This window comes from Mastomys coucha, unplaced genomic scaffold (assembly GCF_008632895.1).
Source record: "Mastomys coucha isolate ucsf_1 unplaced genomic scaffold, UCSF_Mcou_1 pScaffold16, whole genome shotgun sequence".
Lineage (NCBI taxonomy): Eukaryota > Metazoa > Chordata > Mammalia > Rodentia > Muridae > Mastomys > Mastomys coucha.
Genome location: NW_022196898.1, coordinates 75,404,429 through 75,418,055, shown reverse-complemented (window position 1 = coordinate 75,418,055; position 13,627 = coordinate 75,404,429). Strand labels below are relative to the sequence as shown.

The 13,627-nt window shown below is 40.9% G+C and overlaps 1 protein-coding gene across 1 annotated transcript in view; it reads left to right on the top strand.

Moving 5' to 3' along the window:
- The first annotated feature begins 242 nt into the window (after window positions 1-242).
- Window positions 243-13,627, top strand: part of Fam241a (family with sequence similarity 241 member A) — a 26,050-nt gene continuing 12,665 nt past the window's right edge. Inside the window, exon 1 of the mRNA XM_031375465.1 lies at window positions 243-563. Within this exon, the coding sequence (XP_031231325.1) occupies window positions 420-563 (144 nt within the window). The 5' untranslated portion in view covers window positions 243-419. The remainder of the gene's footprint in view (window positions 564-13,627) is intronic.

Genomic DNA, 13,627 nt, shown 5'->3' with positions numbered 1-13,627 from the left:
CTGTTGTGCACAGATGGTTACAGATACACAATTTCACAGATGTCATATATTCTAATAGCTGTCAGACGCATACAACCTCCCTCAGGAACCTATGGCCTCATTCATAGTCTCAAGCACTTACTGGGCTAAAGCTACACCATCCCTTGGTTCCGCCCCTCCATGGCCCCGCCCCTCCCAGAACCCTGCCCACCCTACCAGGTCCCGCCTCCATTGGGCCGCTGTCCTCCATGGCCCCGCCCCGCCCCGCCCCCGGGTTCCGCCCCCGAGCTGGGGGCGGGCTGAGCGGCTGACAGGAGGGGCGGGCGGCTCCTGCACTTCTAGCTCCCGGGCCAGCAAGCGCGCTTCTAGGGTTCCCGTCTGCGTCGGGAGTCCCGGTGTGGCCAGCGGCAGCCGTACGGGCGGCCGGAGTCGGCGGTGGGATGTGCTCGGCCGGGAAGCTGCTGCGGGGCGGTGCCGGCGGCGGGGAGTGCGACGAGGACGGGGAGGCGCCGGCCGGGCGTGTTGAGGAGCGGGAGCCCGGGGCGAGCCCGCGGCGCCCGCGGCCGCAGGACGAGGGCGAGCAGGTGAGCGCGGGCGGGCGGGCGGGCGGGCGGGCCGCGGGTGGCGGCTGGGTACGCGGCGAGCGGTTGACGGGCGGGGCCGGGCTCGGTGGAAATGCCCTCCGGAGCCTCACCTCAAAACACCCGGTAACTTGGGCTACGTGGGCCGTGCGCTCGGATTCTAAGCACGGCACGCGCCCCTGGACAGTGTGGGCGGACGACCCACACCGAGGGTCGGGAAGCGTGGGTCGGCGCCTGGGTGACACCGGGACTCTCCCAGAGCAAGTTTCACAGCACCACCAAGCAGAGCCTAACTTCATTTTAGAAGTGGAAAAACAAAAAGAAAAGAAAAGAAAAGAAAAGAAAAGAAAAGAAAAGAAAAGAAAAGAAAAGAAAGAGAAAAAGAAAGAAACAAACAAAATTTCCTTCTGTGGGCACCAAAGGGAAGGAAGCTTTAGTACCAGGCATAATAGAGAAACTGGGTACTTTTAAAGTTCTCTGAATTTGTTATCATTGCGAATACTAAGGGAAATCGGAACATCAGATACCTGTAAGACTAGACTAGCAGTTGAATGTAAAACTTGAGTTCTACGTGGGACGATTTTTTTTTACAGGCAGTACTTTAATTAGCTACTCAGAAATCCCCTAGATATGAAGACCTTTAGAAATCACATAAGCCTAGACTTCTGCAATAATCAGTTAATATTACCTGTAAGTTGTCCTCTAATATCACTAAGTCCATTAATAACTAAATACATTAGTAAAACACCTCAACACATTACTTAAGAAACAAAAATAATGCTAATGTGGCCTTGGGCTTGATCACCATGAGAACAGTAATTGTTTCATCTATGTGACAATATAGGAGCCAGTGACTGAAGCAGATAATTGGTAGCTAGGAGATCTTGCTGGTTCCCTTCCGGGTGGTGTTCTTACTTAACTGTACCATGCATGACTCAATAGATACGGTCTTGATTTCCTCTTATTCTTGCTCAACTGGAAAACACAGCCAGCAACTAAAATTCCCTTTCCAAAAGTAAATGTACAGATAGTTGTAATGGCATATGTGAAATCCTTCCCTTAAGCATTTCTGGACCCTACCAATACAATGACATGGACAGAGCCAGGAACTCTAGACTTATTGATATTGTCAATAGAACGAAGAAAAGGGATGAAACAAAAAAATTAAATATACATTCTAGAGAATAAATACTCTATCACATACCTGCTTTCTCCATTGTACTATGAAATTTCATTTTCCTGTACTTCTTAGACATGTTGTTTGTGTTCTCTTTTTGCTACATACTTTACCTGTATACACTAAGTTCTCAAACTCATGGAGAAAAACACACCAGAGATCATACTATATCAGCTCCTGAGAGCTTCTTATCAGGAATGGGAACTGGTACAGCCTAACCCACTGATGCAGAAAGCAAACTTTTGTGATCCATCATAGTTTGGCAACAGTATCACAAAGTCTATCTTCTAGGGTTTTTTTTTTTTTTCAACCTGCAAATGAAATTTAAAAATCTATGCAATGTCACATAGATAGAGCTATTTTTGTACATATACTATCTGAAAGAGAATTAGAGTTAACAACATAAAACATTCTAAGAAGTCATTTTAATTTTTCATCATGGAGATATTCTCTTGTTCATCCTTTTGGGTTGGTTTTAAGGATACCAGGACTCCAAATTATAAATTGAATAATTCTGGAAAATTTCTTTCTAAGCTATTTAAAATTTACACAGAAATTTCCCATAAAATCAATGATAAGAAACCAAAATGGAAACAAAACTAGTTAGGTTGAGACGAGGCAGTGGCTGTTTTACTGCTGGCTTTCTGCTTGGTGTGTTTGCTTGCTTTTCCAGTCTCAGCCTCCTAGACCTTGAGAGGGAACTGCAGGCTACAGCCCTCTGAAATGCCTTCTTCTCTTGGGCGGGGCCAATGTGGTGGCTTCCAGAATCAGCTTTTTGTCAGTTCCTAATCTTACGTGTTCTGTCCTGTTCTGTTTCTGTTTCCTTTTCTGATAAGAAGCAGGCTTGGTTAGTTCCCAGCCTACAGTCTCCATATACATCTCTCCCACCTCAGCCTTTCTTCTGCCTGGAAGGCCCATTGCCTCAACCTGGAAGACTTGTATGAGCATCTGTACAAAACTTCTCTTTGCCTTGTTGCTGAAACACTGATTAGAACACACTTTCACTCTACATCCTCCTGTGATACTGAAACACTGCTGTGGATACAGGTGGTTTATTAATAGCTATTATATTGTCAGTATCATACTTTACAGTTTGTCCTTAGCTGAGACTCCACTTGAGGAAAGCTAAGGTAGCATTTCGGCCTGAATCCTTTTCCTGGCAGGATGGTTAACAAAAGAGGTCTTGTTAAAATCAAGAATCCTTAAAAAGGAAGCCTTGAGAAAAAGAAGCTGTGTCCGAATAGAAGAACAAGGCAAGCCTCTAAGGGAGATAAGCGAGAGAGGGAGTAATGTGTGCTGCTATCCAGGGAACCAGGGAGTCTAGACTTAGATAGCTATTCCACATGAACTGATAATTTTGTTCAGGAGAGATGATCTATATGGTTGACAGTGACTGCCTGGTGGTTTTATGGAAGATAAGTGCCCTGCTGGATAGCTGGGAGGCTAAACCTCTCTGGGTTTTATTCCATGTCTGTAATGTCAGTGGCATTTGCTTATGTACAACATAGATTACAGTTCACGATAACCTGAGATGGCTGTATTTACAGAAAATATGGGGCAATCCCATGGTTCCCAAATTGACTTTAGAATTATTAATATTAATTTTAAGGTCTTTATGATTATATAAGTAATATGTATTTCAGAAATTTAAAAATACATGTGAAGAAAATAAATACTTGTAAGGAATTATTCCAAGTAATACCTTAAAAGTCAAGCACTTTGGGCTTACTGTATCTCTGTGTTTTGGCTTAAGTACCCATGTATACATCATGTGTTTCAGCAAAGTTTTCTTTCTGATTTATCCCTTTGGGGGGGTGAGAGCTACTCTTTTCTGAAGGGAAAGGAGGAAGAGTGGATCTGGGAGAGCAGGGGTGCAGGGTAGAAGGAACTGGGAAGAGAGGAGGGGAAGGAAACTGCGGGATGTAATACATGAGAGGCGAAAAAAAGAAAAGGAAAGGGAACATTATTTCCCCATATTAGAAAAATCCCATGAAAGAATGACATTTAGAGCTTCCCAATAGTCCGTTCTCCTAATGGAGACACTTAAGTGACTTCACACTTAAGTGACTTCAAACTTTCTTTCATAAATAATACCACATAAAAATATGCGCTAGAAGTCATCACACTTCTATGTTGAAATAGATTCCTAGAAGTGGAGAAAGTAGGTCAGAGAGTCAAGTCCCTGGAAGTGACTTGAAGCATCCCAAGGAGTGCATTCAACAAGTGTCCCACTTTTTGATGTTGTTTTGCTTTTTGAGACCTTCTCACTGAGCAGCTCTGGCTGGCATGGAACTCAGTATGTGAAACAGGCTACCCTGGAACTCACAGAGAACCCCCTTCCTTCAAAATAACGATGCTTCATTTCTGGTTTTCACCTGTTGCAATGCCTAGAATTTTACAAAGAATAATACTGGCTTAGAAATGTAAGTAAATAAGATGGACTTCCATGACAGTGTGTATCAAAGTTTTTCAAAGGTGATTCAGAAAATAATGGGGTAACCTATTTGTCATTTTTGATCTATCATTAGAGATAGGATTTGCTGTATGGATTCTGGATGCAGAATCCATGGGTTTGTACTTACAACTGGTGCTTTTGGTGAGTTCACTAACCCTCCTCCATGGGCTTCAGTTTCTTCATTTGCATAATGAGAATGATAATTATGCCAGCTTCATAGAAGGTTGGATCGCAGGAGTTAATAATGTATGAAAAGCATTCTTCGAGAGGTCCCTAGTGCATTCGCTAGCATGCAAGTGTTAGCTGTGGGAGCCAGTTGTCAAACCAGAACTGAAAAGAAATGTGAGAAGTAGACATTAAGGTTTTTCACACCCACAGTTAACTGAGAGACCAGGCAGAGGGCGACCTGTGGCAGCACTCTCAGCTAACGTGTCATCTTTTGCTAACAAAACTTTTGATGCAGCTAATTTCAGAAGGGTCTGACACTTGGCATCTCTTGACAGAATCTCAGGTGGTGCAGTGCTATGACCACAGACCATAGTTTGGCAGGGAAACAGAGGAAATATAAGCACACTAACCCATATCCTTCGCTGTAATTGCCCTTCTGGGTAGTACCAGTAATAGATGTAAGTAAGGAAGTTACTTAACAGTTTCTCCCTGAAGTGTATATTTGAACTCTTGGTAAGGCAAGAGTTCAAAGGCAACATAAGCTGACAAGGTAAGGAATACCAGAGCAGAGGAGAACCCGGGTCTCTAAACTCCAAAGCCAGTTCTCTTATCTTACATACAGAGCCACCATCATGGTGACTGGTCTCTGATAGCTCTGCTGCTTCCCCTTAGATTATATAGCTCAAAACTATGTCTTTGTCTATACCCAGATTGCTTCACATCTTTTAAAAGTAGCTTGCAAATAATACTGTGCCAATACTGAGTTTAGACAATCAGTAAGTAGTTCTCAACTGAAGATAGTCTCATAGTTGGATCCATGTGACACTGTGTTAACAATTTGGTTGTTGATACATGGAGTAGTTGGGCTACCAGGTGTCTAGTGAAAGTGTCCAGGAATACTGCTAAACAGCCTATAATGTACGAAACAGTCCCCTTGGGAGGATTAGTTGACTGGCAACATTACTGGATTAAGAAAGAGAATAAACTAGGTTCTCTGGTGCACACTTGTCTGCTAGTCTGGGCTACACAGTGAGTTCAAGGTCAGTTTTGACTGTGTAGTGAATGCGACTGTTTAAAGAAGAATGCCTAGAAGATTAGTGAGACACACCTCTAGGTAGTCTTCAAGGTCACAGAAGCCTTAGAGGCAGATAATAAAGCTCTCACCTAGATGGATTCATAATGTGATAACTTTGGGAGGTGAGAAAAATCCCTTCCTAGATGCCTCTTTTTCTGCTTCTGGCTACCCGATGTAAATAAACTATTCTCCCCCATGCCCTCTGCACCCTAAGTCTGAATCAATGAGCCTTGTCCTTTAAGATGTTTACATCAAGGACTTTGGTCAAAGTGACAGAAAGGAACCAATAATACCACAGCAAAGTGTTATCTGCCTTAAAATGTCAGCCATGCCAAACTCGACCAAAAATTGACAGGGAAGAGGATTCAATGCTGTAATTACCCTGCTAGTCTATGTTCCCCCAAAAGACATAAAAAGAGTTTCTCTCTTGTCTTGAAGAGGATATTTCCATCAGATTGATAATCCCTTAGCTCTGTGTCTCTTCCAATTTGGCTAACTTGCTTTATCTCTCCTCCACATTCTTTTCTGCATCTTTCCTGTTGGGCTCATCTCCCATGGCACTCCCATTCCTTTCCACTCACCTCTACCACACTCTCCCTTTCCCATGACTTCTTTGCTGACATTATTAGGAAAGAGCACAGGAAGTGTGATCATTCTAAATTTGAAGCCTGGCATTACTGCCTGATCAACCTGAACCTGATGACCAGCTTCCTCATTTGTAATAGTTGTAGTGCTGTCCACCTCTTAACTGAGATATACTTTACACAAAATGTCTAGCACACAGTAGGCCTTCAGTAAGTATTAGCTCCCTGTCTCTACATCATGTGCTCTTCTTCACCTTTCCTTCTGGTTCAATTTTATTTGCCTCCACTAGTCACATCATAGAATTTCATTTTAGTAAATATTATTTCTAAGAGAAATTGTTTTATAATTCTCTAAGGAAAAAAATCCTCAGGAACTTAAATTTGTTTTGTTCGGTGGTGGTTATTGTTGTTGTTCTTGTGGTTGTTGTTGTTGTTGGAGACAAAGTTTCTCTGTAGAGCCTTGGCTATCCTGGAACTCACTTTGTAGACCAGGCTGGCCTCGAACTCATAGATCCACCTGCCTCTCCTTCCTGAGTGCTGAGACTAAAGGCCTGCACCACCATCACCCTGCTTGTGTTTTGTTTTGTATTGTTTTGTTTTCCTTTGAAGATCTTAAGTTGATTTTTTTCTCCTTTGTCACTAATTTTTGACAGGAGCAAAAATAATCCCATATGACATTTTCTCAATTTCCTACTTAGGAGAAATGATAAAGCAAGATTAAAGGGCTAACCAAAGACACCCTTATTGCCAGGCTGGCTCAGGGAGCATGAGTAGAAACCTTATCTTTGTTTGTGCCTCCTTGCACCTTAGTTTCCTGTCTTTATTTTGTCTGCTCTGGGCTCACAGCTCTTCAATAGCAGCCATTTATCTGCAAAAAACCATTAGCAATGGGTATGCGTGTAAGGGAATTGATGAGACATTTGAAATTTAGCCTAATTTGAACACATAAACTAAATTTTCAATGGCCTTGATAAAAAATATATTTTCTTCTCTATAATCTAATTTCTCTCGTATCTAAAGGGCTTTCCTTTGTTCATTTACCATCATTAGCATCTGTACTTAATCTTGGCACAGGAAGAGGAAATGACCTGCCTGTTTTTTCCTACAGCAACAACTACAGCTTATCAAAATTCTGATCAAGAAGAAAACATAGCACAAGTATTTTGAACTTAGGAAAAATGAAGAACAAAATCATTAATATCTACTATCGAAACATTCTTAAGAAAATTAAATTTTTGTTATATTTCCTTTGATAAATTTCTCTGTAATACCAGAAGAAATTACAGGAATTCCTTGTAGGGAAAAATAGGGAATATTTTTCGTTCTTCCAATTAGTAAAAGTTACTTTTAATCCGTTTGTTCATATTTTCGCCTGTATACGTGCAGAATGTCTACAGAGGTAAAGAATTTAAATATGAGGTCTTGCATATTGCCAATTCCCTCAGTCTGATTCAGAGTTTCTCATTTCATAGTTTCCAGAGGTATTTTTTTTTTTTTTTTTTAATACCAGAAAGTACTCTCACACTGCTACAAAGTGAGACTTGAGAAGCAAGGTGACATTGTAGGAAAGCTGTTTGACTCTGGCTAGTTTCTTCCATCACCATTTCATACAAAGTCTTTTGGTGAGAAACCTGATCTGATTCCCTGTGAGTAGATGCTGTTTCTCTCCAGACTGTAGATATACACTAGTGCATCCCAGGAAGGATGCAGTTTCTCTCCAGACTGTAGATACACTAGTGCATCCCAGGAAGGATGCAGTTTCTCTCCAGACTGTAGATATACACTAGTGCATCCCAGGAAGGATGCTGTTTCTCTCCAGACTGTAGATACACTAGTGCATCCCAGGAAGGATGCAGGAATCATGCCTAACAGGTTGGGTATCTCTCCACTGAATACCTCAAGTCCTCCAAAACAGTTTACAGTCACAGCTCAGAAAACTGTGCATTCATTTACCCTTAGGCATAGCTTATAAGGTATATTATAAAATGAATGCATTTTGTATTTAGTTCTATCCCCTTTATTTAGTGTATTGATTAGTTATATTACAGTGCATTTTACAATGTAATGAATATGGCAGAGCAATTGTGATGTTTCTGGCTGTTTCTCAATCTTGTAGAATCAAAGTCTTTAGGCACTCTATATTTGATAACTGTTATTAAAACTTTGATTGCTCTAACAACCAGGTCATATCCTAAAAGTAGGCTTGTCCTATCCACTTATTTCATACTGAACATTTAATGTTTAGAAAATTATTACAATGATGTATCATAAGAGTTTTCTACTTTGTTTGTTGTTTGATTTTGTGTTTGCTTGCATTTGTTTCCTTGATAGCTTTATATCTACTCAATCAAAAACTTGGAGTGAGTCACCTATTTGCTAGGCCCTGATCTAGGCTGGCATACAAGTAAAAAAAAAAATATGTTCAAAATTCTCTAATTAATCTGGTACTATGCATGGGGTGAGGGGAGACCATGCAGGAAGGAACTCAATGAATTATAGGTGCTGTGGGAAAATGAAGGCACACAAGGTGTCTAGTGGTGGGTGTGGGGGGGACTGCTGTCTAGAATGGGTGAGCACACACAGAGGGGTCCACTGAGGTGATAGCTGATCCTCCTCAGCTGTGCTTTGCTTTAACTCATTGGGAGGGTAGAGCCAAGCATGAGGTTGCCTCTTAGTAATCCTCAGTCCAGGGTCTCACCATCTGTTTGCTTCTCTATCTTACATTACTATTTTAGTCCCTTATTTCTACTGTAGCAAGTTCAAATCCTTCTGGAAAGATTAAAGGATAAGTAAATCATGAAATGCTTTTTAATTATTATGATCATCACTATGAATATGCAGGGGTACACATGGTAGTGAAGGTTAGACAACAACTTTGTGGAGTCAGTCCTGTCGTCTAGCTTTGTGTGGGTTCTGAGCTTGTGCACGAACTGCTGGTTTGTGTGGCAAGCACCTTCACTTACTACATTTTGAGTCATCTCCCTGGACTTGTTTTAGTCAGTTTCTCTCCCTTCTTCCTTTCTATCTACCTTCTTTCCTTTTCTTTTCTTTCTTACTGTATTTCTTGAGGGGTTGGAGAGATTGCTCAGTGAATTTGTTAAGAGAGTTTGCTGCTGAATTTGGTTTGCCTTGATTGCACCAGCCCACTGTATGGGCGGCCCACAACTACCTGTAGTTCCAGGGATCCAATACCCTTCTCTGGCCTCAGAGGGCACCTGCAACCATGTGGTGTACACATATCTAGATGTAAATAAGTACACATAAAATAATCTACTCTAAATACATTTCTTGAGTTATAATCATACTTCATAATGTATTTGTTAAAAATTTGTTCTGTTTTTAATGCCTGGTTATAACTTTAGCAGTAAAAGATTTAGAGGTCTGATTCCTTGTTGAGAAGGGATGCAGGTGAGAAAAAAAGATATGCTATTTTGAGTAAAGCACATTAGTGCACACACAACATTTTTTTAAAAAATACTGTGGTACTTTTTGTTGGAATGAATTCAGAGTTTGTGTCAGAATGTCCCTGCCTTCAGTCCTGGCTGGCTGATTCTTGGGAAGTCCTACAGTGTGTGTGTGTTAAACTTCAAGAGTCTAATAGCACACAGCTTAATTATAGCATCTTTGTGATGAGCAAGTGTCTGAGATAAAAATACTGAACAAATTTATTGAACAAATTGCTAATAATCAAAGAAAGACAGTGAAAGTCAAGTGACATGGATCAAATTTAAATTGTAAGAACTTTTTTTCTAAAGAGATGACAATTTTAAATAATAATTTTCTCTTGGCCATGATATGAGTTCAAAATTAAGCATTTTTCTGAGTGAGTGTGGTGTGGATATCTGTAATCCCAGTACTTGGGAGGTGGTGGAGGCAGAAGTATTACGAGGAGTTCAAAATCATCCTTGGCCATATAGCAAACTTGATGCCACCTGGGCTAAATAAGACCCGGTGTCCAAAAAAAGCATTGTCATTGAATAAACCATATAAGCATTATTAATACCATTAAACATTAAAGTAAATGAAATCTCTACTGAGAGAAAGTATAAAGTAAATAAGATCTCCAGCTAGTAAATTACATGAGTTCTAACGTATGATCTCAGAAGGAAATGACTTGGCAAATGTGAGGAAAGAATGAAAGGGGAAGATGTCTAGAAAGACCAGCAGAGTTTTACATTACACTTCAGATAGTGCCGGCCACTAAGGCAGGGTATACTGTAGAATAAAGCAAATGACTGAGCTTGGCACTGAATGTGTTAAATTTGAGGTTTTGGGGTGTCTGCAAGGAAATGTTGGACTGCTGTTGAGCATATCAGTCTAGAAATCTGAAGGGGTGCATGCTCAGAAATAGCGCTCAGAACTGCAACTCTTATGATTAGGGAGAGAGAAAGTAGCAGTATTTAAATACGAGGCTCTCTCCCTACCTTTCTTTTCTTTATACCCTAAGAAGCTTGGTGCAGGGATTTACTGTGCGGCCCTCACAGCACCTACCTTCTTGTGATATGCAGTCAATCATTTGTTAAGATGGGCCAAATTGACTAGAGGGTCTGTTTGTTTTTGAAAACTTAAATGATAATTGAGTCAAGGATTATAAATCAACAGAGTTAGAGATTAACAATCAAAGTTACATGGTACGTAGGTACACCAAGAACCAGAGTGTGGTCTAATAAATTGTCAAATTTATGTAGGCTTGTTTGGCACAAGCAGAGTACAACAGGACCTACATAAAAATGCAGGAGCAAGCTGGGCGGTGGTGGCGCATGCCTTTAATCCCAGCACTTGGGAGGCAGAGGCAGGTGGATTTCTGAGTTTGAGGCCAGCCTGATCTACGGAGTAAGTTCCAGGATAGCCAGGGCTATATAGAGAAACCCTGTCTTGAAAAACCAAAAAAAAAAAAAAAGGATAGTCTTTGTGGAAATAGCAGTCTTGGTTGGTAGTTATTTACTTTCTGGGCTTGAAATGTAAATTCCAGGCTTTTTTTTTTTTTGGTTTTTAGAATCACTGACAAGACATCTGATACTATTCAGATGTGTCTGCTTCTGGGTGTGACTTGTTTTGCCATACAGGTCTTAAAATGTGTCTTGGGTTTATTTTAAAGATTCATGTTGTTGTTGTTTGAGACAAGGTTTCGCTATAAAGCCCTGGCTGTCCTGGAACTTACTCTATAGACCATGCTGGCCTGGAACTCAGAGATCTACCTGCTTCTGCCTCAAGAGTACAGGGATTTAAAGGCATATGTCATCACCACCCCCCAGTAGATTCTTTTTTTAATTTATGTACATACATGTATATTCGTGAGTGTGGAGTTGTCCTGTGGAGGCCAGAAAAAGGCATCAGATACCTCGGAGCTGGTATTGTGGGGACACTTAAATCCAACATAACACAAACACCAAGTCAAAGCCAGTGACAAAATTTTATTGCAGTCAAGCTGCTACTGATTTATCAGAGCTGTAGAACAGACGGGAGCTGAACTATGACCCTGAAGAGAAATTGCACAGCATATTTAAAGATGAGACCACAAAGTGGGGGTGGAGGGTGGGTTGGGTTATAGCATTGTCCAGCCTTATTTTGGCATAAGGGGTTGAGCAAGGGAGTTTTCACCAATCAAGTTAGGGCCTGGAAAGATGAACGTAATTTCACCTTGCCACCAAGATGGAAAAGTTGTCCTTGAGATGTCTGGACTCAGACATCTGTTCCCTTACAAGTTGTCCTTGAGATAGGTCTGCACTCAGAAAACTGTTTCCTTGTAATAGAAGCAGTTCTGCTATGGGGAAGTCCCCAGCTTTCCTAGGGCCTGGGACCTGGAATCTAGTTTCTCCCTATGATTAAATGGAGTTTGAAAATGAAATGGTAGTACTTAAAATAAGTTTCTTTTGCTTGTCCCAACACTGGGTAACAAGCAATTAGGAACCACCTTGATGTGGGTGCTGGGAGATGAACAGGGGTCCCCTGAAAAAACAGCAAGTACTTTAACCACTGAGCCACCTCTCCAGCCCCAGACTTTTATTTTTGATACCTTAAACTGTAACATGGTATGGAGAAATTCTAACTTGATCATAACTCTTTGGGGTTTCTTGTATTTGAATGTTGTGTCTTTCTCTAAATTTGGGAGGTTTTCTGCTATAACTTAATTAAATAGATTCACTGTATCTTTAGTCTTTATCTTCCTCCCTTCTTAATGTATGCTTAGGTTTGAACATGTCCCGGAATTTTTGATTACTTCCATCAGGCTAATTTTTCTCCCTCTTGATGTTTGCATGCACTATTCCTTCAACCTTGTCCTCCATTCCTAAGTCTTTCCTCTGTTTGTTCTTTCCTTTGCCTGGCCAAGCGTGTTGCCGTTGCCATTCCGTGTTTTTATTTGATTTACTTGTTTCTTTTCCAACCTTTTCTACTTGGTGGTTTGGGTTTGTTTGGTTTCTGGGGGCATAGGTTTGTTGTTGTTTTCTTTCAAAGATCTCAATTTCTATCCTGGATTCTCCTTTGTTTTTGGTTAACTTTTTCATCCATATTGCTTCTTTTTTCCTGTGTTGAGTTTTCCTTCTCTGTTGCTGGCTTTTCTCTCCATGTGTTGAGCTAAATCTGTCTGCTTCTTTGTGCCCTCCTTGAGATCATTGAGCATTTGTACCAGAAAACTACTGAAATTTTCATCGAGCAGTTTGCTTATTTCAGTATCTTTGAGTGCAGTACTTGAGGAGTTATGATCTTTTGGGAGAGTCTTTTTCATATTTTTTGAATTCCTCTTTTTCAATTTGAACATTTCCTTCTTTGGCTATCCCTTCTGGTGTTTTGGCATGGGATCTGGCTAAGCAGATGACTGAGCAGTCTCAGTCCTCAGGACTGCCCACAAGGAGATAGTAAACTGCTGTGTCAGCAACAACTGCCCATGCAAGAGGAAGAAGCACTTAAAATACATCACTGTATGACTATATGATGTTTGGAAGTGAATGAATGAGAGAAAGGAAGATGACATGGAAAAGGAAAAAGAGAAGCAGTGCTAAATAACTGAAAGGAAGGAAAGATTAGGAAGTCATTGACAGGAAGAGAAAAGAACAAGAGATGGGGCAGAAAGGGGGAAATCAAAACCAAGATATCTCAATGATGAAAGTAAGATAAATGGAAAAAGGAGCAAAAAGTAAAGCCAAGGCACTATTACTTGTTGAGGAAGATGAGGAAGATTTAGAGGGAATCATGGGGTAAAAAGGCTGAAAAAAGCAAGAGCACTAAGGAAAAGAGAATGCCCTATAAAGTGTGAATAATGTTAGATAAATGTATGAAGGGAAATAACAAAAAAAACCTTAAAATGTAATACATAATGTTAAAAATCCTGTTAAACACTGAGTAAAAATAGGGGATAGGAATCATAAGAGTCAGAGAAAGAGATACACAAGATAGTGGAAACGTCAGTTTAAAACACAGTGTTGGGGTGGGGAGTGACAGTTGAACTTGTGGATTCTTGGATTCTTTCTGTGATTATGTCTATACTGGACAAGTGATATCCACCACAGCTTTCTTCCTAAAGTAGCTCTCTCTCTCTTTCTCTCTCTCTCTCTCCCTTCCTCTCTCTCCCTCTCCCTTTCTCTCTCTCCCTCTCTCCCTCTCCCTCTC